This window comes from Canis lupus, chromosome 2, assembly GCF_048164855.1.
Source record: "Canis lupus baileyi chromosome 2, mCanLup2.hap1, whole genome shotgun sequence".
NCBI classification, from domain to species: domain Eukaryota; kingdom Metazoa; phylum Chordata; class Mammalia; order Carnivora; family Canidae; genus Canis; species Canis lupus.
This window is the reverse complement of record NC_132839.1, coordinates 49,693,363-49,717,889: the sequence shown is the minus strand read 5'-3', so window position 1 is coordinate 49,717,889 and position 24,527 is coordinate 49,693,363. Positions and strand designations below refer to the sequence as shown.

The 24,527-nt window shown below is 46.5% G+C and overlaps 1 protein-coding gene and 2 long non-coding RNA genes across 4 annotated transcripts in view; 2 read left to right on the top strand and 1 right to left on the bottom strand.

Moving 5' to 3' along the window:
• LOC140617408 (uncharacterized) overlaps positions 1-1,442 on the top strand; it is a 42,675-nt gene extending 41,233 nt beyond the window's left edge. The window contains exon 3 of the long non-coding RNA XR_012017640.1: positions 1,403-1,442. This is a non-coding gene — a long non-coding RNA (uncharacterized lncRNA). The remainder of the gene's footprint in view (positions 1-1,402) is intronic.
• A 6,237-nt stretch (positions 1,443-7,679) lies between these two features.
• Positions 7,680-10,270, bottom strand: LOC140610215 (uncharacterized). The gene is made up of 3 exons (XR_012011966.1): positions 9,423-10,270; positions 8,865-8,952; positions 7,680-8,040 (listed from the first exon to the last, which is right to left on the bottom strand). It is a non-coding gene; the product is annotated as an uncharacterized lncRNA (long non-coding RNA).
• Positions 10,271-11,182: 912 nt separating this feature from the next.
• The window catches only part of SLCO3A1 (solute carrier organic anion transporter family member 3A1), a 303,202-nt gene continuing 289,857 nt past the window's right edge, over positions 11,183-24,527 (top strand). Inside the window, exon 1 of one of the 2 annotated variants that reach the window (XM_072798748.1) lies at positions 11,183-11,429. In XM_072798748.1, coding sequence (XP_072654849.1) covers positions 11,250-11,429 — 180 coding nt within the window. In that variant the 5' untranslated portion in view covers positions 11,183-11,249. The remainder of the gene's footprint in view (positions 11,430-24,527) is intronic. The other variant, XM_072798744.1, reaches the window with a different exon arrangement.

The window sequence follows — 24,527 nt, the reverse complement described above, 5'->3', positions numbered from 1 at the left end:
TTTTCTGACATTGTTTTTGAATAAAACTTTTTGATGTGTTAAAGTTTTCCACTGCTCTTATTTTAACATTTCTTTTTTACTTTTAAGTTTTGTTTTCTCACTCTACTTCTCATATATTCTTGAATTGCATTTAAAAATATCAGTTCTTGAATTTGTGCATCTACTTTACTGTTTCTATTTTTAATAATCTGTTCATTTTTTTCTATGCTTATCTTTAGAAAGTTTTTTCTTCTGTTTTCCTTGTTTTAAATATATGTTAATTATGTATAGTGCAAATCCTTTGAAATGTATCTATTTTATCTACTTGTTTTTTTCAAAGTCTAGTAATTCCATAAATGGCTTGCATAAAATAATTGTGTTTCTGCCCATTTCTTCTTGTACATCTTTGGTTTATGTATTTGGTGTATAAAATATATATTCTTTTTATATATTTATTGAAGACTGCACATTTTTCTGCACCCTCTGACTCATGTATTCAGTCTCATATGAATTTAATATTAATATATTTTTTCTTGTTCATATTTTTCTGATAACCATTTATTCATTTTTAAATCTATTTGTATCATTTTGTTTTGGGTATATTTCTTGTGAGTAGGTCACAGTTGGATTTTCTTTTTTCTTTTTTAAAGATTTTATTTATTTATTTACTTATTTATTCATGATAGACACAGAGAGAGAGAGAGAGAGAGACAGAGAGACAGAGACACAGGCAGAGGGAGAGACAGGCTCTATGTAGGGAGCCCGATATGGGACTCGATCCCAGGATTCCAGGGTCATGCCCTGGGATGAAGGCAGGCGCTCAAAGTGCTGAGCCACCCACGCTGCCCACAGTTGGATTTTCTTAGCTCAATCTTTAAGTTTTAATATTTTAATGTAGGATGATAAATCATTATATTTGTTGTTAAAACTGTCCCATCCCCTCATCCTGGATAATTATTTAGGATCTCTGGGGGTTTACTCAGGTGAAGTTCAAGGGAACAGAGTCTGGACACTGACAGGAGAAACAGCTACAGGCATGAAAACACAGAAGACTCATGCTTGGTCGTGGCCAAGTCCATCTTGCAAAGAGAGGAACATTCTAAGTGTCGTGTCTGTGGAACTGATCAGAAATCTAGAACAGGATCCATATCAAAAATTTTTCAAAGAAAAAAAATTTTTTTTCAAAGATTAGACAATTGAGGAGTGGGTTCAGAAAACAGAGTCAGGAGTGCTTCCTGGGGAAGCTTGGGGAGACCCTTGGAGAGACCTACACATTTTCAATATTTTACTATAAATGATACTAAAAGAAAAAATAGTGATTGGCAACAACAATTTATAATAACTGGTTTATTGACGTTGGACTAAGTTCCTTCTATAAAGATTCCCTTTAATCCCCACAACCCCCATGTTATAACTTTTACAGACAGGAAGAGAGGCTCTGAATTTTCCAGACCAAAGTGAACAAGTGAGTAAGTGCCAGAACATTTTCAAAAAACAAATTTCCCTAACTCAAAAGCCCATGATTTTGAACATTGTGTTATACTGTTTTCTTCCCAACATTATAATTGTTGTTGGTTTTCATTTTCCCCAATATTTACAAGCATATATTCTCTTGAATTATTCTAATTAGGTTTTTCAAAATCACACTTGAATACATAGATTCTCCAACTATCAAGTTCATGAGCACTATGATAATTTTTGATTCCTTCTTCTGTAAGATAAGGAATGGAATGCCCTTCTACTTCCCCACATACTCTTTCTTCTCCTTTGCCAATATCATTTGGAATTACAGACCTATTTATTATCAGTCTTATTTTTAGTTATTCTATTTCAAGAAACAATGACAGAAACGTTCCATTTGTACTGCTATTTTATCTACAATAATTTTTCTTTTCTTTTCTTTTTTCCTTTTTTTTTTTTTTTTTTTTTTTTTTTACTAATTCAGCTGGGACTGTCACAATGTTTTTGAACCCACTTCTGCTATTCTTGATTTTTTGTCTTTAATTACTGTGTTGTTTAATGTGAACGTATCTTTACGTAAATTTTTGAAGAAAAGTGCAGGGGTGGTATCTTTTTTGAGCCCTTGATTAGAATATCTAAGAATGCCTTTTTTGTTTTCTTTGCAAATTAGCAACGTTTCAGCTTGAGTCATAAGCATTTTCTCTCAGCATCATTTAGACTTTGTTCCGTTATCACCTGGCATCCAGTCCTATGATACACTGTTGATTTAGCCTGTTTTCATTTAATGATAAGTAACTTTAATGTTTGGTCTGAGGTTTGCAGAATTTTAAAAAATCCTTTATATTTAAACATATTTGCTTGATTATATCTGTGAATCTTTCTTCATTAATTTTGTCTGGAAATGGTGCAGTTTTTAAAATTGTGCAATTTTTTTTTCAGCTTGAGAAGTTTTCTTCCATTCTTTGTCTTCAATATTGCAGTGACATTGTTCTGGTTATATCTTTCTTGGCAAGGCAGTGGCGGGGGTGGGAGAGTGTTTTTCTTATCCATATAAGTTTTTGTTTGTGATCTACCAAATCACCCATCTTTTTTCTCATCATTTTTATCTTTGTTTCTCTTCTCTACATTGGTAGAAAAATTACCTAGCTTGTTCTCTATATCATTTATTTGGTTTTCTGCAATTTTGATTCTGATCTTTACTGCCTCTAAATCAGATTTCAATTGCACAATTTATTTGTAGCTTACCTGAGTCCTATTCTTATCTGCCAGCTTCCTCTTCGAATTCAGTTAGAATCTCAAGCATCATCTAATGCTTTATTTATTATTTCAGAAAGTACACCTGTTTAGTATTTATTAAGAACACAAAACAGCACGGCTAAATATTTTCTTGTTTTATCTAGCCAAGTTTTCTTTTCTCTTTAAACAAGCATGCTTTTTCTCTGCCTCATTGGTCTAGGTCTATTTTATGTTACAGAATACTTTTATTGACTCAATGTATCTTTATCCTACCTCCCAACACAGGCACACTCATTCTTTCTCCAAGTTGGTTGCACTCTGAATCTGCTAGAATCTTCCTCTTAAGTATTAAAATGGAGAGCAAGTTATGGTGTATACCCTCCACTGTGACTTCCAGTGTCGAGCTAGCAATGGGTACTGCTAGATCATCGCAGAAATTTTTCTGCTTCCCTAACCGTTTCTTTGTAAATGGGAGGTGAATTAACTAGTAAATAACTTGAAATATTTCGTAGTCTTTTTGTGGCTGAAACAGTTCAGGGGGGGCTTTGATTTCAAGAATACAATGCTCTCAATATATGTAGCAGATTGTATTTTCTAAAGATGGCCACAGCAATATATATCCCATCCCATAGATTCTTCTTCTTTTTTAGATTTTATTTATTTATTTATTTGAGAGAGAGAATGTGTGTGTGTGTGTGTGTGTGTGTGTGTGTGTGTGTGTGTGCAAATGGGGAGGAGCAGAGGGAGAGGGACAAGCAGACTCTGCTGAGCATAGAGCCCAAGGCGGGACTCGATCTGATGACCCTGAGATCATGACCTGAGCTGAAATCAAGAGTCAGATACTTAACTGACTGGGCCACCCGGACTCTCCCCATCCCATATGTTCTTCTAACAATGTGGCACTGACCTGCCTTTATTGGGAGGTGAGTTCTGTGATCTCTCCCCTTGAGTCTGGTTGGAGCTTTGTAGCTGTCTTCATCAACAGAATGCAGCAGAAATGATGCTGCATAACTGAAGGCTGGGTCATAAAGTCCCATGGCACGTACACTAGGATTCCTGAATGGACATGTATGAAGTCTGGCTTCCCCAAGGCTGCCATGCTGGAGAGATCATGAAGGAAGACCACAAGTGGAGATTCCAGGAAGGCGAGGCTATTCCAGCCCCCTTTCTAACCTAGGATGCAGAAATATGAATGAGTGAGACCCCCAATAATTTCAACCCTCAGCCTGCCAGTAGAGTCCAGTTAGTTCTCCCCACCCTGCCCTGCCCAGATTGTAGATTCTTGACCAAAATGAATACATGAACATCATTGTTTAAACAACTAAGTTTTGGAGCGGCTTGTTACATAGCATCAGATAATCCAAAACAAGTGCTTTCCATCCCCACCCCCACCCTCACCTATATTATTATATTACCCACTCCCTATGTTACTATATTACTTTACATCTCAGGTCATACTCTGCAACCACCCACTTCTTGCACTGAGGCCCATTGTACTTTTCTGGGATTTACAATTGTATAGACTTTAGAAAGATGAGAGGGCTGAGCTGAGTGTCCACCAGCAGCCAAGAGGTGACTGACAGGCTCTCTGATTGGGGACCACCCAGGGCCCCGATACAGAGCTCTCTTTCTCCCGATGGAGGAAGGAGGCACTCTTCCTTGGTCATCCCATTCATCCTGTGTTAAGAGTCATTTCTCTGAAAAACTGGATGATCCATATTTAGGATCTTGGGGTTTCAGCCCGATTAAGTCCTACAGCCCTTTTGGGTTTTCATGGGTATTTTAAGGGGAGCTAGGAGAGGGAAGTCCAGGCAGCCTTCACGATCTTGAAGTACAGTGTTCTAGCTTTCATTCTGAGGTTCAGAGGTGTTGCCAAAACAACAGACGCAAAATGGACCCCTCTCTGGGTCCCCTGGCTTGTCAGTCACCTGCGCTCTGTGGGACCCGGTGTTGTGAGCGTTCCAGGAGAATGAAAACAACCAGCATCTTCTTTATTTTGTTTTATTTTTTAAAACAGATTTTACTTATTTATTCATGAGATACACAGAGAGAGTTAGAGACATAGGCAGAGGGAGAAGCAGGCTCCCTGAAGGGACTCGATCCCAGGACCCCAGGATCATGATCTGAGCTAAAGGCATACAGTCAAACTCTGAGCCACCCAGGTGTCCTAACCAGCATCTTCTTTAGAGCCAGTTGTCTCTCTTTGTCCTACCTTCTAAAGCCCCAACTACGAGGAAAAGGGGAACATGCAGAAATCTACAACCCTGCTAGAAGTCACCTAGCTCTGGGATACTTTTGATAGCAGCCTAGGCGGGTTCTATTCTTCAGAAATCATTAGATGCATATGAATTGCTTGGGGATCTTGTTAAAATTTAAATGTTGATTCAGAACCTCTGGGCTGAGGTCTGAGCATCTGCATTTCTAGCAAGTTCCCATTGAGCAGCACACAGTGAGCGGTGAGGCTTTGGGCAGTTCCTGTTGCTCCCACACCCTGGAGGCAGTCCCCAAAGACTCTCACTTCCTGTCCCACTAGATGTGGTTTTACAGCTATTGTCACTCTTATGTTCCCTGTCTTTTTGCCTCCCAGTACTTATTGGCTCCTCCTTCCATATTGTCCGGCAGCTGTGGGATAGCTCAGGTGGGGAAGGGTCACTCCTTGTGTCCTCACTAATTTGTTCTCTGTTCAGTAACTACTGATCGCTCTGAGCTTGGCTCCTCCAGGGGCAAAAATAATGAGACGGAAGACACTGATCAGAGGCTTCTCAGGGAGAAGGGCAGTGAGTGCCCTCTACAACGGGATAAATGCTAGGGTAGAGGATGATGTAGGTGGTAAGGAGATGTAGATGGTAGTTGGGGAGCTGGGAAGGTAAGAACAAGATTCTTTAAAAGCTTCCCGGAAGAGGCGACATTTTAGCTGGATCTTCAGGTACTACTAGTAGGTGTGAGCCAGCTGAAGAAAGAGGAGGGAAGGGCATTCTGCAGAGAAAATAGCAGGTGCCAATGTTTGGAGAAGGAGAAAGCATGGTGAGCTCAAGGGACTGCAATTAATTATGGCCAGAGCATGCCATGTGGGTGAAAGGCTGGGGAGAGGACTAAGGTAGTATATTAGCTTGCTTGGGCTGCCCTAACAAAACATCACATGCTGATTGGCTTAAACAACCGATATTTGTTTTCTCACAATTCTGGTAGTTAGAATTCTGAGGTGGAGGTGTATGCAGGTTTGGTGTCTTCTGAGTCTGAGGCTTCTCCCTTTGACTTGCGGCCCCTCCTTTCTCCCTGGGTCCTCACATGGTCACCTTTGTCTGAGCTTTCTGTGTCCTGATCTCCTTTTTCTGTAAGGACACCAGTCTTCTTGGATGAAGACTCCCTTAAAGATCTCCTGTGACCTTAATCACCTCTTTAAAGGCCCTACCTCCACATGCAGTCACATTTTGAGGTACGGAGGGTTAGGGTTTCATCATATGAATTTGGCGGGCCACAGTCCAGCCCAGAACAGGGAGTTGTGGGGTGGGTAGGATGGCCTTCTTGCTCAGTTTGTTGCTGTCTTCTACCCTTCTTACTCCCTTGCTGTTCCATAGGGGAGCAGCTGGACAGGCTTTGGAGGAAGGAAGCTGAGCATGGAGGAGGAGCTTAATCTGAGCAGGGGTGTTTCACTCCCTCATCTGTGGATGCTTTCTCTGATACTTCTACTCTTGATTTAAATTTTAGTGGCAGCCTACCACGTGTGGGTTTTCTTTCCTGGTCTTTCTTCCTATATGCCCTTTGTTCCATCGGCTAGAGGGTCCGTGGGTTGCAGTGCCCCATGACTACTTGGGATACCCAGGGCCAGAGACCACTGCCCCTCTATAGGGCAGACAGCTGTGGCCACTTTCTGTTGGGCTTGGGCCCACGAGACTCTTGGAGTGTTATCAACCTTGAAACCCCACAGCTCCTTTGCCAGAGATGCTGTTGGGCCTTCTGAACATTTTCAGGGCTGGCTCATTTCATTTGCTCACATTTACTATCTGTAGCCATCTAAAACACAAGGGTGTGTGCACACTTTTGAGACTGGGAGCAAAACTGGGACACTTGCCCTTGAGAGAGAAAAGGCATTGTGTCAATGAGAGGCACTTGGGAGGACAAGTCCTGTTGTCCACAGGAGGAACCACAGGGATGGAGAAGCAGGTCCCTGGAGAGAATACCTGCAAGGAACTTCTCTAAGCCTTGATACCTACTGGGTCGTTTTCCTGTCCTAATCAGAAGTATTAAGCCTTTTGGCAGGAGGCCTGTTAGACACTGAGCAGGACAAAGGCTCCTTTATTTTTAAAGTAAAACACTCTGTTTTTACTGTTTCTTAAGAAACTAACAGTCTATTTGGGTAAACACATTCTATTTACCCACATACCAATCGAAGGCAGCCAACAACAAGCTCCCCAAATACACTAATATTGGTAAATGTTTATCATTTGTATTGCTTCCTTCATCTCAAGGCTCATTTTGGGTAAATAAAACACATTTCTCAATCCTGAGTTTTCTCCTATCTGTTCTCCAATTTCCCCGAATGTTTTTTTTTTCTTCCTTCCGTTGGATTTTGGATTCACATTCTTAAAATTGCATCTACACTGATGTTTATCCTTTTCACTTCTCTGCTGAGCTTTAGGATATATTCAAATTAAGAGATATAATTTAAAATTTAGAACTATGAATATAGTTAGTAGCAAACACAGGCTATGTGGCAGAAAGGCATATGGATCAGGCTAACTGTAAAGTGGGGGTAGGGAGAGAAAAACTCTGAGGTAGAGAAAATAAGCTTCAGCTCAGCCCAAATATTAGTTTCAAGCCAAAGAAGTTGGCCTAGGCCCAATTCTATCCTTGGTTGGACACAATACACGATTGCCGTATTTTCAGAAAAAGAAAAAAGAAATCCATCTATAGGGTGAGAATCTAAGTATCTATTTTCCATCAGAGTGACAATCAGAAATCATTCTTTTGCATTTATTTTTCAACTTTGTATTTGCCTGTGAACAAAATTGAAGCTGGCAAAGGATGCTTCATGTGAATTACTTGAACAACAGTTTCTCATTGTGTTGAATTACATTGAAGCTGCTTGCTGTGAAATCTTGCCACAGCCCAGTAACAGTGAAAGATATTGTCACTTTTTTTTCCATGGCCGTGAAGTTAACCCACTTCTGTACCACATAAATGAATTGATGGTCCTTTCCAAAGTGGGGGAGAAAAGCTCTCCAAATCCGAATCACCAAGCATTTACGTATAGCTTATTAATGTTTTCAGAATCAAAAGCCAGTCTATTTCCCATGTCACCTGATCTTCATGCTTCCTTACATCACATTTCCAGATTACATGGCTTCTCAGTGTTTGGAATATCTATAGTTGCCAACAAAGAGAGAGTCATGAAGTTCCAGCCCTAGCTAGTAATATTTTCACCTAATTTAGGAAAGTCCAATTTAGAACCTAGTCCAGAAAAGTAGTAGAGAGGTGAAAATAATCCCAAGGGGCCTGCTTACTGTTCCTAAATTCACCATCCACCACTAGGGGGTAGATGATGAAAAAGGGCCTAGGCTGGAAGTGGTGGCTGTGGCATTTCTCCAAGGCAACGTTTAAGATTTGCCCATTTGAGGCATGGATTGGGATTAGAGCTCCATTTGCCTTGTTTGCCACATGATGGTTAATGGCCTGTTTCAGAGGCTAGTGGCAGGGGACACAACAGATCATGGTGGGGCTCAATCCCCTTTAGACAGACCTCTCTCCTCCTCCGGAGCGTTCCTACCAATTTGGGGTGGAAAATGCAGTTTTCTATTCCTGCTACTTGATAGCTGTAGGCTCCTAAAAGCCACTTGCTGCTTTTACTCATGAGTGAAATGGGACTAATAAGAGCTCTACCTGTTGTGAGATTAACATACTTAATCAGCAGTCACGTGCTATTCAGATATGAGAATGGTCACTGTTTCTCTGCTGCTTCCTCTGCGTAGGAGAGAAGCCAAGCAGAAGCTCTTGCTGCTTCTAAGCCCACCTCATCAACCCTGGAGCCCTGATCTACAAGTAAATCAAGGATGAGCAAGGAGGGAAGGAAATTGAATGTGTTACATTCTTCTTTCTGATGGTTGTGAGGCTGACACCTGATTTCCCTCAGGCTGACTGTGATTACGCTTTAAGGCTTCAGGCACAGGATTATTTTCATGGCTGCTTACCATTAATTATATGGAGAAGCTACAACCCTAATCCGGAATCCTCTCTCTGGCAGCAGAAGTGTTTGATTTCTCCGAAGACACTTTTTACCTAAAATAAATAACCCAAACAGAAAAAAAACCCATGCCCTTCTTGGACTGTACACAAGGCACTGTGGTATACAACGAAGAGAGCTGGACTTGGATTCAAGTCCTGTCCCTTTTGAGCTGTGTGACACTATGTATCTCTGAGTCTCCATTTATAAAGTAGAAACCATATCAGTTCTGCTGCGCCCAAGACAGGGAGTCATTAAGAACCCGGACTAGCTTCAAAGGCTGGCTTTGCCAATGACTGGATACGTGATATCGGTAAGGTTAGTTAACCTTTCTGGGCCTCTGTTTTCTTACCTGTAAAATGGGCTAATAATTGTATCTAGTTCAGAGGATGATTGTGAGGAGTGAATTTTAAGGGCAGGTAGAGCATTTAGAATGGGACCTGGCCAGAGTAAGCTCAGGAGAAATCTTAGCTCTTATTACCAAGTATGTAAACAACACTTAAGGACCAAAATGCACTCAGCATACCGTTTCAACAGTTTCACGGACAAATAGACATCTCAGCTTTGCAGCGCAAAGTCACAGAGGCAAGAAGACAACTAGCCCATCCAGGGTCTTCTCAGGAAAAAGTCAGGAGGTGCTCCCTTGATGCCAGAGTGTTGGAGAGGGCCCGGCAGAGGGCCCAGAGGAGGGCCAGGGCCTCAGCTCAGCAGAAAATTCAGCTGTGAGTGAGGGGAGGGTGCAGGGAGGAGGGGAGGGGCCGCAGTAAGGTGACAGACTCCTGGGGAATGGCACAGGCCCTGGGGACAGAAATGGTGAAAATGGTTAAGAGCCCTCTGCTGGGGGGAGCCCATTCAGATAGCAGACAGCCAAGACAAGGAGAGGGGAAGCATGTGAAAGGGACACCAAGTCTAGGTGAGATCATGTCTGGAACCAGAGGATGAAGCAGTTTATATTTAAATGGTTATGGCAAGACAACACCCCCACATTACACCATCCATTCCCATTCAAGTTCTTTGGGAGGAAGTAAACATTATGGAAGTGTTAATTGCTATTCAGTTTCAAATTTAAGTCTGCATTTGTACAGAGGAGTCTAGGAGATGGCACATTTTCCTTGCCACGTTATTAAGTAAAGGCTTTCTAAATAATTGGTTGGGGGCGCACGGCCCCCCGCTCCCCTCCCCTCCGCCCCCCGTGGCCCAGGCACAAGTTGCTGAGCGCTTCCTGGTGGTGGTCTAGTCCTTTCCAGGTCTTCTTCCGAAAGCGGTCGGACGAGGAGCAGGTCCTATTGGTGGTGCCCTGTCGGCCGAGCTCCCGGGGACCGGTACCGAGGGCGGCCGCCGCGGGGCACGGGCCTGCGGGCCACAGGGGCGGGGACCCGGCGGCTGCGGCTCAGCGCTTCCCGCGGGCTCCGGCCTCGGCCGCGCGGGTCCCGAGGACGCGCTCCCGGCGCACGAGGCCCGCACGGGCCCCCTGCTGGGTGGCGGCGACCCTGCAGCCACCTGGACCCCGGCTGCGGCGACTGGCGGCCGTGCGATTCCCGAGCGGCCAACGGGCTTCCCCGTCGGGATTCGGTGCCTGTCTTCGCCCAGGGCCCCGGGAGCCGAGCAGCGCTCCGGCCTCTGGCACCGCCCCAAGCCCCGGGACGCCACCGCGGTGCCCGGAGACGCGGCGGGGCGGGGCGGGGAGCGCGCCCACCCTTCGGGGTCTCAGCCACCCCTCGGCTCCCCGAGCCCGTCCTCCCTCCCGCCGGGGAGCGCTGCCCCCGCGCCCCACCCCCGCGCCCCGGCGCCGCGCGCAGCACCGCCCCGCGCCCCGCAGCGCCATCTGGGGGCCGGGCACCGCCTTCCCCGCCCGGGGCGCCCCCTCCTTCCCTCCGTCCGCGCCCGTCGCCCCTCGCGCCTCCCCGAGGGCGCCCCGGCGGCGGGGGGCGGCCCGGGCCTGGGGCAGACGCGGGGCCGCGGGGGAGCGCGCGATGGCAGCGACGGGCGTCCGCGGGCGGAGAGGCGGCGGCGGCGGCGGCGGCGGCGGCGGCGGGCGGCGCGAGGAGCCCCTGTGATTGGCACAGCCCGAGCCGGAGGAGGCGGCGCGGGGAGGGCGGAGGAGGAGGAGGAGGGAGGGGGCGAGCGCGCGCGGCGGCGGCGGCGGCGGCGGCTCGGCGGCTCGGCGGCGGCTCGGAGCTGTGCCTTCCACCTCTCCAGCCCCGGCTGCACGGGGGCGGCCGCCGCGGGCCCGGGGCGGGGACAGCACGCAGCCTCGCCGCGCACACCCCCGCCCGGCAGCGGCCCCGGCTCCCGGGGCGAGCGGGAAAGCGGCGGCGGCGGCGGCGGCGGCGGCGGCGGCGGCGGGGGAAGGATGCAGGGGAAGAAGCCGGGCGGCTCGTCGGGCGGCGGCCGGAGCGGCGAGCTGCAGGGGGACGAGGCGCAGAGGAACAAGAAGAAGAAAAAGAAGGTGTCCTGCTTCTCCAACATCAAGATCTTCCTGGTGTCCGAGTGCGCCCTGATGCTGGCGCAGGGCACGGTGGGCGCCTACCTGGTGAGTCCCCGCGCCAACTCCGCGGCGGGCCGGCGGGCGCGAGGAGGGGGTCGCCGGGCCCGGGGCACCGGGCATGACCTCGGCCCGGCGCGGCGCGGCGCGGGGGTTGGCGAGTGGCGCCGCGGCGGCCGCCGGGGGAGCTGCCGGCCCGGGGTGCCGGGGAGCCGGGGAGCCGGGGAGCCGGGGAGCCGGGGAGCCGGGAGCGGGCGGGACCGCGGATGCCGGCAGCGGCTCGCGCGGCCGGCGGGGCCGGGGCCGGGGCCGGGGCCGGGGCCGGGGCTGCCCGGGGCCGGGAGGCGGCCGGCGGGTGGGCGTGAAGCCCTGCCTCTCCCCGCCGGGAGAGCGCGGCCGGAGGGACTCCGGGAGCCCCCTGCGTGGGGAGGCGGGCGGCGCGGTTTTGAGGTGACCTGCACATGGGAAGAAGAGCCAGTGAGCATCCTTCGTCCTCTGCTCTCCGTTCCAGCCGCCTGGAGAACAAATCCATTATGCATCATTTTCTCCCAGCGCTTTCCCCATGCGCCAGTTACGGGGGGATTTAACAGCTTAGAGTGTGGCCCCGACCCGAGCCAGGGCTGCAGGGGGACAGCCCCTCTCCGTATCCCGATAGCCATCTTTCGGCGTCTGGGATAAAGTTACATACGGTACCTGGAGAGCAGCTGCGAGTTTGTGTAGTTCTGCGCCCCGCGCTCAGACCTCGGTGCCTCAGCGTGGTCTCTCGCCCACAAGGGGGTTGCAGCATTTTGCACTGTGTGCATCTATTTCATTTGCCTTCCAAAAGGGCATATTAGTGCTCAGACGGCCCAGGGGTGCGTAACATATCAGAGGAAACAGCTTGTAGTGACTCAGCAACTGTTAAATACCTACTTTGTCGCTTTGTCCTGCCCTGCGCAGGTGGTCCTGACTTGAGTTCCAGAGAGTGCACTTCCAGACCCCAGGACAGCCCTGCCTAAGCAGGAGGAGATTTTTTCCCCCCCACAGTGTATAGTGTTCAGCCATCACTTGGTGATTGACCCACAACCGGAATCAAATGGCAGTGACTTTGTTAGTGAACAAGTTTGAGGAAGGTAGAATTGGACAAGATTTTGCCTACTGGATAGCCGCATCCCCAGATAGATCCATGCTCTTCCTGCTGGACCTCGGATCCCTCCTTCCTGGCCTTGGGATACAGTTAATGGGAGCCAAACTGCTGAGACAGGGCACCATTCATAAATTGTCTCCAAAGACTCGGGGGCTTGCTGTCAGAGGAAACTACGGACAGGTTTGGTCTCTAGTGCGAGGTAAAGTCAGTTTTGTGGTTCCGAGAGAGGGTTGTTTGAGCTCAGCTCTCTGTTCCTGGGGTGACAGACTTACCCGGCTTCTGAAAATCAGATGCATTTCGTTTGCTCCTTGTGAGATGAAAGTGTTTGAAATCCCTGTCTTTGTGCATCCTTGACTTGTGTGCTGCAGGTGAACCCTGTGGCCAAAAGCGTATTTTCTTTTCTGTTTGGATATACATTTGCACTTTTCTCTACATTTACAGTACAGGCAATACCTGTGGCCCTGGGGAGTTCTGACGTAGGGATGACTGTGTCTTGGTTGGGGGGGGGGGTGGTCAGTTTATCAGACCTTTCATGGAGAGAATTTGACTGTTACGATATTAAAATAGGTATGTGCATTACCAGGATGCAAATGCATGTTAACAAAATATTTGTGCATCTGTATTGGGAGCATATGCAAAGTATGTACTACCTAACCTGGCCTGTGTTTGAGGAGGTAGTTAGTATATCAACAGTTGCCTTCAGTTGTTAGCCTGAAACCAGTTTTGTTCAGTAGAGTGCATTATTCATGTGTGGCGAACAGCAACAGAACTTTTTGCGCCATGAATTATAAAGGCATGGGCTTAGTTTTAGCTCACAATGATCTAAGGGTTTTAGAAAGGCATGAGGCTGGGTAGCCTAAGTTACATTATAAAGTTAAGCAGAGGGCTGGTGGTGAGGGGGATATGTAGAGGCGGGGCTGGCATCAGGAGATAGGAAGTTGACTTTCATCCCAGAAGAGGCCAGTGGCAGGCAGTCCACCTGGTGAAGGCGGAAGGGGGGGGTGGTTCCTGCTGGCACTTTCAGCCTGGGCTGATAGCCCGGTTCAGAGGGGTAGGGTAACCCGAGTCAACAGGTGACCAGCAGAGAGCAGATGGGGGCCCAGGAGAGGACAGGCCTAGGAAATTGAATTCATTTTGATTACTAGGAGTGGAGGCGTAATGGCTCCGAGCTCTGCCTTGCCCGGTTGCCCTGGACTCTCCTTTGTCATCTGAACCTCATGAAAATAAATAGTTTGCTTGCCAGGCTTGACCTAATCAGCTCGCTATGGGTTTTGCTCTTCTGGGCCACTTGGGAGTTTTCTGTTCATCTGTTATTTTGGAGGTAGAATAAAAAGTTTGCTAGTCTTTCATCTGTATGAGGCTTCTTTATGGATAACTTGGGAATAAAACATTGTTAGGATGCAGGAAAAGCAAATTTCTCCTTGTTAATGCATCATGGCTTTCTCAAGAAACCGGAGAGCTTGCTTCTGTAGGTGATCACACACACGGGATCGGTGTGCAAAATGTGTGTTATATATGATCTCTGCATTGGCAGTCAGCCTGTCCCTCTGATGAAGCATTTTCAGATACCTGAGGAAGGGCACACCTTGGGACACACAGCCAGCAATGCTTGCTTTGATGGATGGGGGGTGGTCGAAAGTTCTATACCAGTGATGTTATTTCCTATTTGATCCCAGTAGTCTATGCAGCTACCTTCTTATTTTGTCTTCCCAGATGCTTTTTTTTTTTTTTTTTTTTTTTGTACATTTAGAGGCTTCATTTCATTTCTCCCTTTACTTTTTGAAAAGACAGATTCCCCGGTGTCTTCAATGACACTAGTGTATAGGCTTTTCAATGGCAGAACTGAAGCAGGAAGTTGTCTGTGATTTGAGAAGTAACTTTGAAAAGCAGGACTTTGTGTTATGTGTATGTGAGTGTATATGTACATGTGTGTGTATGTGTGTGTGTGTGTGTGTGTGTGTTTTCTCTCAAGAACCTGCATAGAGAGGAAACTCTAGGGAGACTTGTATATAAGACAAACACTAATTGTTATTCTGAGCAAGGAACCAGCTTTTTGCCTGGATGTGGGGTTCTCCCAGGGGAGTGCAGAAGGCTATTGACCCTGACACTCAGACTCTGATCTGGGGAGATCAGGTAATCATCATGCAACCCCAGGGCAGCTGTGGATTCTGAAATCTCTTAACACTTGCAAGTGTTTGAGCTGGATATCATGCTTCAGAAAAGCCAACAGTCACAGGGCTGTTCTAGTCACTTCAATGGCCTGACTGTCCATGAAATATATATATATATACACATATATATATATATATTTTTTTTTTTTAGCATGAACCATTAAGAGACCTGTCCAGTTTGATTGCCGTGGCTGCTGAGTAAAGAATACGCTTTTCCTTGACTTGGGTCTTTGCTTTGGGTGGCTCCAATCTGAACTGACCTACTTGCAAGGATGTGACATCTGCTCAAGTCTCAGGCACTTTGGAGCAGGCATAGGTCTGTGGGAGCTGCACGGAGAGCAAGGCATTTTGTGTGCACTTCATGGTGGTGTGTGGAGACCCACTGAGATGTTTCAGGCCATTCATGAGGACAGCCCTGAGTGTGGAGGTTCGTATATGTTCTCAAATTGCAGAGGACTAGGATAGATAAGGATGTATACAGGGAATGAAAGCCTCTGACACCTCTGGGCATCATGATTGCGGCTCCCATACAAGGGCATTTGAGTTTCTTCAGTATGAAAACTTGAGGCAGCAGGTGGGGTCTCCAGGGTGCAGAGCGCAGGCTGGGCCTGTGACCCCAGGGGTGGGCATTTCCCTATTGAGAGTTTTGTACACATTGAGTCTGAGGTTGTGATGATGAGATAATGAGCAGGATGACTGAGTGCATATCATAGAGCTGTATCTCATTGATGTCGGTAGCCCCTTTTAAAAAATTTTAGGCCTGGGGCACCTGGGTGGCTTAGTGGTTGAGTGTCTGCCTTTGGTTCAGGTCATGATCCTGGGGTCCTGGGATTGAGTCCTGCATCAGGCTCCCTGCAGGGAGCCTGCTTCTCCCTCTGCCTATGTCTCTGCCCCTCTCTCTGTGTCTCTCATGAATAAATAAATAAAATCTTTAAAAAGGAAAAAAAAATTAGGCCTGAGAACATTCTGTGGCTTGTGGTTACTGGTAAGGTGAAACTGCTGGCTTTATTCTTTTCCCCCTCCTAAAGAAGCATCGTTTTGAAGATGGGTTTTTGCGTCTCTTACCCAGAAGCAGACAGCTGAGAGACATTTTTAAAGTCCTTGTCAAATTAGTATGATGACTAAGGCGACTGTATTTTACTTAAATTATTTTACACACTTATGGTTAGTCAAAGTGACACATTCCCTGCCATTTGCGTAATTACTGTATAGCCCCAGGTAGTAAGAAAGAAAATTACCCCGATTTTTTTTTTCTTGCTGTTTGGTTGCAAATGTTCAGCTAATAATTATTTAGGGGAAAAAATGATTTCTGAAAATTCCTTCCAACCAGCTTTGTGTGCCCAGCTTAGTTTCTGTAGGGGTTTTCTCTTGTGTGTTTAACAATCAAAGAATCTGTTGTGAGGGGAGCAAGATGTCTTTCCTGAATTTTGTAACTCTCCTGTATTTCTATTTTAGATTCCTTATAAAGAGGATGACCCAGAGGTGCTCCCTTGTTAATCAGATGACCAGCATTTAAACTCCTCTCCTTACCTGCTGCTGTAATAGGTATAGCTCTGTATTAAGCTGGATAAGTTTCCACTGGCACAAAGGCAGTTGGAGCAAGAGGGTCTCAGGATTTCTCTTGCTCACCGAAAGCAAGCATCTAAGTACTACCTTTGCTCAGGAATGCGCTCACTTAATGGACTGGGGATGAGTAAGTATAATGCAGCAAAAAAAAACCCAAAGAGGATACAGCTACATTGGATGAAGAAAAAGGCCTTGAATAAAGAAAAAAATATCTGTGAATGTTACCGCTTAATTGCAGACGTTGGTGTTCCTTTCAGAGTCTGTTCCAGGCCTCCTGCAGAGGCTGGGGGAAGTAGCAAGGAGTCCTGCTAAAGTGACCCTGTTCCTTGGATTAAGGAGGGCTCCTTGAGGTGTCCGACAAGGAGGGCGGGGGCCGCCAGGTGGCTGGGCAGGCAGGTGTGTGGAAGGTGCTCACCCCTTGTTGGGGTAGAGAATAAAACTCTACCAGCAGTATTTCTACTTCTACTTGGCAAATACATTTAACTTGCACAGATTGAACTGCAACTCATCATTTAATTAATAACCACATTCCTCTGAAGTAGAGTCAAAGTACTTATCACTTGTACTCACTCATATTTTCTAATTGTACTCTGAGATTTATGTTAATATATGCATCATATATTTATATACATGTTCTTGGACGAGGCTACATACACCAGATATTGTGTGCTGTCCTTTTTGGAAGATGTTGAGGGACACTTCAGTGGCAATTTTGATTGTATGGCTTAAACACAGGTTTAGAACTGCCCTGAAGACAAGGCATCTATATTCTGTTCCATCTCAGAAATGTTTTTGGTAATCTGAAGGCCAGAAAGATGGCATCCTTGTTCTTGTAATTTAGTTTTGGTTTCTGTTTCTTTATGTGTATCTATGACATTGGTAATAAAGAGGAAAAAAAGAGTGGAATCAACTGACTTTGGTTCACAGGAGAAATGAATGGGTATGGTTTGAGAAACTTGTATTTTATAAACACTTGTAACCTAAGTGTTTATGTGTTAATGTAACAGGCCGTATTGCTGAATGGTTAAAACTCCAAATTAAATGGTGAAAACTTCCAGATGGACACTGATAAGCACCTGTGGCAGCTGTGGCTCAATGGATGAGCTTCAGGAGACCTGGGACCCATGTTCTCCCCTTCTCAGTTCTGTTTTCTTAGGCTGATTACTTAAACTCTCTGTGCCTTGGTTTTTCATTTTAAAACTGGGATCCTAATAGTACCCAGCCTCATAACAATGCTATGAGAATTCAAGGAGTTGGTAACTTGTAAAGCACTTTGAATGCTAACTGGCACACAGTGCTTGATATATACTAGCTATTAATAATGGCATGGTTATACATATTTACTGCAAACATTCAGTTTGTAGCCCCAACAAATGAGAAATAAAACCATTTCAATCAAGTTTTGATTTGGGTGTAGCAAATTGTACACTCAAGTAGTTCCCTATTCTGCATGAACATTTTGTCTGGGAGGTAAAAGGTTTTTAGTAGTAAAAAAAAGTACCAGTTGCTAATTCCATTTATTCCCTTATTATAAATATAGCAATCCATTTTATCTTAAAGATGCTATAAAAATTACCAGTCATGTGGGCGAGGAGCTCACTATAGTAATGGTTATATTGAGCATTGATAGTCAGTGGGTACTTTGAGCTGGATGGAGCAGGGATGGTGTTCACACGGCTGGGAGGGGACAGGTGCCTTGGTGTCTCACTTTGAGAGGCCCTGTTATCTGTTGTTCTGCTCTGTGGCCACAGGATGCGGAATACTTGACAGTCTTCTACATTGTACGCAGCTGAGGAGCAGTAAAAAGAGTTCTGGACTTGGAGTCAGAAGACCTGCAATTTGAACCTGGACCTGCAACTTACCAGTTCCTGGTGACTTGACTTACCTGCGCCCCAATATCCTCATCTGTCTTATAGGTGGTTGGGAGATTTAAATAAATGGATGCGTGATAGGGTGTTTCTCATAGAGTACAGGATTCAGTACTTGCTTTATCACTAGTGACATAACCCTACTCATTGACCTTGGCACAACAGAAGTCCTTCCCAGGGGCCGAGAGTTTGCTTCTTAAATCGGAGATCTGGGCCCTCGTAGCTTGCTCTGCTTCTCTGGAAGAAGCGTAGCCACTTCAAGGCAGCGTGGGGTGTCAGGAATCGGGATCAAGGGGGACATACGTTATGGAAATAGGCTGCCCTCTGGGCAACCTTGTTTGAGATGATGGGGGGGTGGTGGTGGTGGGGCTCAGGTGTTGTGCCACACCCACCGCCTCACCTTGATCCTCCTGCGGTATGAAGCGGGGTTCAGCAGGCATGATTGTGGGCGTGCTCCTCATCTTGATCCTTTTCGGTTTTACAGAAGCTGAGGGAATGAGCTCTTGATAGAGTGTTGTATCTCATTCCTCTGGATCATTCACCTTCATTGATGATGATTGTGTAGGGGGCTACCTTTGCACAGAGCCACCCACTTTTCCTCCCCAGGTCTGACCTCTGTCCCTGGGAAGGATGAGGAAGGAACCAGGTTCCTCTCAGTGAACCAAACTGCTGTAGCTATTACGGGTGAGATCTTCGATTCATGCTTGAGTGCCACAGGCTTCCCGAGAGAGCATATGCTCTCTCTGAGCACCACTGCATCCACAAACCCTGGTGGCTTGGTGTCGACCTCACTGAGGAGGAGGCCTTATCTGCTTCCCAAGGCCCTGGACCTTCTGTAGCCACAGCTGTTCAGTGGGCAAGCTCAGGGGGCTTTCTTCGTGGGCATTCCAGGGACCGTAGACAGAACGGAAACCTTCCACTGGGTGCAGGCGGCGTCTCTGCAGTTGGCTATTTCCAGCCTCTTTATTTCTGTTCTTTGTGGCTTTGAGCCGAAGCTTTCTGAAAAGGGAAGCCCTTCCTAACAGAGAGTTTAGCAGCTCAGTTTTTTTTTTTTTAATTTTTTAATTTTTTTAATGGAAGTGTTGATAACCAAGCCAGCTGTTTCCTGAAATGACCAGGCATTCCCTTTTGAAAAGGGAATAGTTACTTCACCAAGACATAATAGCTGGTCATTAAAATTGTTTTGGACTTTGTACAAAAGTCTCATTTATGACTTCTGGTCAACACTTACTGAAAATATTTAAAAGCCAAAGGCAACATAGGTTGCTGCAAGCCATAGTTTTTGTATTGGGCTGGTGGGGGAGGGCTGGCTAGGGTGGATCCCACTCTTCCCCTCTACCTTCATGATTTGGTTCCTAAATAACCTGGCAGTATATTCCAATACTCTGTTCTTCTGGGATGTCATATCCCTGGTGGCATTTCAAGATACCTGGTCACAGAATGGAAGGGTATCAAACATAACAGGGATGTCTTCTTTCCTTAGTGTTGGATTTTGTTAAAATCTTACCACAGGCGCTCTGTGAGTCCTGGAGGCAAGCTGTGGCCACAGCCCATCCAAGCTGGCAGGGGTGCAACTGCTGCATTCCTAGGGTTTGGTAGCACGTCCGAGTTACTGTGCAATAGAATGGGTCCATTCTTTGTGTCTCTCCATCCGTCCACACTCCCTTTGTGAGTTCTGTACGATGCATGGTAGCAGGTTCTCATTTGTCTGGCAAGTTGCCCTTTGGGACGGGTCTTTGGGTGATGAACCTGGCTGTCCAGGTGACTCTGGACATTTTTTGTTGGTAGGTCTAAAGCCCGTTGTGGTTCTCACTTCCTGGCCACCCGAGCTCCCGGATAGGCAGAGTTAGCAGAAAAAGGAAGGAATCTAGGGACGCCTGGGTGGCTCAGTGGTTGGGCCTCTGCCTTTGGCTCAGGGTGTCATCCTGGAATCTCGGGATAGAATCCCACATCAAGCTTTCTGCATGGAGCCTGCCTCTCCTCCCTCTGCCTGTGTCTCTGCCTCTCTCTCTGTGTCTCTTGTGAATAAATAAATAAAATCTTAAAAAAAAAAAAAAAAAGGAAGGAGCCAAGAGCAGGCTTTCAACAAATCGTCCTGGGGAATATAATAGAATATTAGGCAAACTCCTCCCTCAGTCCCTGCCCACACAACTACAGGAACTTAAGCAAGATAGAAATGATTATTTTTACCTCCATTCCTGCACTTGCAAGGTTGGTGTAGGGAGAACAGTGTCACGATGGTGCTTTTCAATTAAAGACTTATTGTAAAATGTTCTTGGGAATGGCTATTGTCTCTCCCTCCCCCCCACTCTGGAAAAGGCTTATATAAAATAGGCACTGCTCCCTCTCTAATTGTTGGATTTGCTCCCCCATCCTGACATTGCTGCTTCCCCATCTTAGGCTGATTAGAATGAGAAATTACCACCTTGAATATCAGCAAGTCGAAATTGGAAAGCTGCCCTCTGATTATATAAGCTTTCAACCACTGTACCTGAAATCTCGTGTTTACCTTGCTGAGACTTCTCTTAATGAAGATAGGGATTTCTAAGCAGCATGGACCCATATGTTTTTTATTATGTAAGCTTCAATGATTGTGATGCAACCTGTAAAATAAAGAGTGGTGTTGATTAGTTCATCTCTCCGTTGGCTTTTTGGGTCAGAGAATTATTGGAAGTAGACTCACAGAACCACCTAGAGCTCTCCCCCTGGAACTTGCCCGCCTGCTGCTTCACCACCAGCACCTTCTCCCTGGGGGTGCACCGGTGTGCCCTGGGTCTGTGGTCATCGTGACTCTCAAGGTCACAGAGGGCAGGTGCCCATGGAGGCTTGAGAGATGGCTTGTGCAGTTCAGCGGTGGGTCTGGGAACACAACCACTGTGATTGTGTTGGGCCTCATGCTTTGGCCATTTCATTTCCCTAAGTGCTGCTGTGATGATGCCTTTGGAATGTATTTTGTCTTGTTTTGCATAACGTGCTGGTGTCTTGCTGTGGCTCATCTTACTGTCCTCTTCTCAAAGCCATACGTGTGTGAGGTGCACAGCACGGCACACCACATGGTCCATTCCAGATTTTCAGCCTCCTGAACTGTAGACAGCAGCTTATTTTGTGGCCAGGGTGGGTGCTGGGAGAAAAGACTGAAAGGAGACTAGACCAGTTGAAACAGGTCTAGGAGAGCTTCAGATAGGCCTCTGCTGTCATTATGCAAAACATTGAGGGCAAGACTCACAATCTATTATGTGATTTATTATGTGGCATGTTGCGCTGCCTCCCCAGTGTGGTAAATACTATATCAGCTGGGAGGCTTCACATGCCAACAGTTTTTCAGCCAGCCAAAGGGAGGATATCTTTTGGAAACAAAAACCATAAATTAACACCTTCGCTTTACCTTTGCCAATCCATGGAGATGCATATAAATTGAAAAGTCCGTAAGCAGTTTCCTAGCTCTGCTGCTGGCGGTTGATGGGAGCAGATGGGGAGGGCCTTCTTGCTGCACATGGGCTTAGAGTGGTGTGGGGAGCCAGTGGCACTTGGGCTAAAAGCACGTGCAGCTCTGTGAACCTTCTGAGATGCACAGGTGCAATGGGTTGTCTAATTGACATACCATCCCTGTGTCCCAAGGTTGGCCTTGGCTTGTGTTCTTAGGCCTCTTTAACAATAACATTGCCCAGGAAGGAGCACCTGGGTGGCTCAATCGGTTAAGTGTCTGCCTTGGGCTCAGGTCATGATCCCAGAATCATCGGATCAAGTCCTGCAGAGGGCTCCCTGGGGAGCCTACTTCTCCCTCTGCCTGCTGCTCCCCGACTTGTGCTCTTTCTCTGTCAAATAAATAAAATCTTTAAAAAACTCAAAACTTTGTCCAAACTCTGCCCCTGTTGCTTTCATCTTAGGCAAAATCAGGGCACAGGAGTAAGTACTTTCCCTAAATGTGTGATTCCGCCTTCCAGAGCTAGCCCACATTAACCAGCAGGGGTGAGCAGTAAGAAGAGTTTTATTTTTGGAGATAATGATTCTATACACATATAAATAAAAATAATAGTTTGGTGAATACTGGAAAAAACCCAGTATTTTAAGACTTCTGTCTTTTAAAATATTCCTTTTTTTTTTTTTTTTTTTAAGCAGACGCTGTTTTCTAAAAGGCATCATACCTATTCCTAATTGGGTGAGCAGATAAAAATACAGATGTTTGTATTTCTCTTGTCTTCTGATACTTCAGATTTCACTGGGGAATCCTTTTGTCACTTAAGGGCCAAGGCAGCAATTAATACCTCAAGGGTTCCTGGCACCCAAGGCTGTCAGGGAGACTACTGTGCGTGACAAGGGACACATTTTAGATCCCCCAAAAGGAAGCCGAGTGTTCTCGTGTTATGGCCTGTCATCTCTGTAACTGCTTTTCTCGTTGTGCCAGATGAGCCAAGCCCCAGTGGTCATGGTGGTCAGCTCAGCTCTGTTGCCAACTGGTTGTTCATTAATTTTCTTCTTGCCTCCCTGTGCGGGCCCCTGACTCCATAGGGCTACGCTCCACCAACCCCAGCAGGATGTCACAGACAGATCTGTGAGGCCTCTGTGAGGGAGTGCTCCCCGGAGTCAAAATCCTGGTCACTCCCCAGTAGGACTCTCATGCCCGGCTTCTGCACAGGCATTGTCGGTATCTGACTAACAGCTCCTTCCTTTGTTGGCTTCCCACCAGCCTCATTCAGGGGGTAATACAGCTGAGCTCTCCGTTAGGGCCCTCAGGCCAGAGAGACCTGGTCCCACCTTGGACCATGGGCTGCATGTTAATTCTAGCCCTCCTGGACCCTGTTGTATTTTATTTGGGAGTGGGGTCTTCAAATTCTGTTTAAACATTTTCCTCCTGTGGAATTCAGAGGGTGATAGGGGTACTGTTAGACATTTTCCTCTATCTCAGATGTTTTTTTTTAATATTTTTATTTATTTATGATAGCCACACACACACACACACACACACAGAGAGAGAGAGAGAGAGAGAGAGAGAGGCAGAGACATAGGCAGAGGGAGAAGCAGGCTCCATGCACCGGGAGCCCGACGTGGGATTCGATCCCGGGTCTCCAGGATCGCGCCCTGGGCCAAAGGCAGGCACCAAACCCCTGCGCCACCCAGGGATCCCCTATCTCAGATGTTAGATTAAATTTTGATTATATCTTCTCCCTTAGATATAGAAAGGTGTGACACCTGGACTCAGGGGTAGAAAGGTGGATGATATGAATGTGTCTCCCAGTGTGTTTCTGAACAAAGAAATGGGGTTCTGCTGAAACAAATGACCACAAACTAGTTTAGAATAACTAACTAGGCTTAGAATAGCAGATTTATTTTCTGGTGGTCTTGGAGGCCAGGGGTCTGAAATCAAGGTGTTGGCAGAGCCAAGCTGCTTCTGCGATTCTGGGTAGAATGCTTTCTTGCTTCCTTATAGCTTCTGGTGGTGGCCCTTGATCTTTGATGATATTTCCTTAGGTAGTCTCTGCTCCCCTCCCCTATGTGACTCTGAGGTCAAATAGCATTTTCTTGCTGTGTCTTCTCTCTTCCTCTTAGAAGGACATCATTCATATTGGATTAGGGCCACCCCTAATGACCTCATCTTACCTTAACTACATCTGCTAAGGCCTTGTTGCAAATAGGGTGACATACCAGGAATTAGGGCTTCAACACGGTCCTTTTTGGGGGAATCAATTCAACCTGTAATACCACAGGAGAAAAATATCAAGGGATCCATAAGCGGTCTGATAGTACAAAAAGGAAAGAAAAAGAAAGAAAAAGACAGACTTTTTGCCCATTTTAGGGTTTTGGGTTGGGTAGGAAGATTATGGGATGCTATTGGTTGGCGTATCATTTTTTACAGAAATGCTACCCTATGACAGTCCTTGTTTTCTTTCTGAATAAGTAAGGGGATAACTCTGTTTCTGTCTGTGAGGTGGCGGGTAGGGTAGGCTGTGGGAGTGAGCCTGATTTGCATTAATGAATAGCTTTGAACAAACCCTTTCCTGATTCTGGGCATAGCTGAGTGTGGGGATTGGCCTGTCTGAGTACGGCATCTGATTAAGGGAAATGCATGTTAAAAAAAACCATCCTAGAAATACACGTGGGTGAGCATTATGTGTGTATATATTTAGAGTGTGTGTAGTACATCTCTCCCGCTCCCTACACCCGGGACTCCTTAAAAGGAACCAGGCCCAGTGAAATGTCCAGCAGGCCCCATCCCCTCCCTGAAGTCCTATCTGATTCGGTGAGACTGGAAGAGAATTTTATCACTGTGCCATCCATCCCAGGTCTGGTCAGATATGTGTTCCATTAGGGCCAGACACCTGTATTCTGATCTGATTCATCTCCATGTTTTTTTTTTGGTGGTGGTGGGAGCTGATTCTCGGAGTTTCTCAGCTTTCGCTCCTTTTAAAAGGCTTCA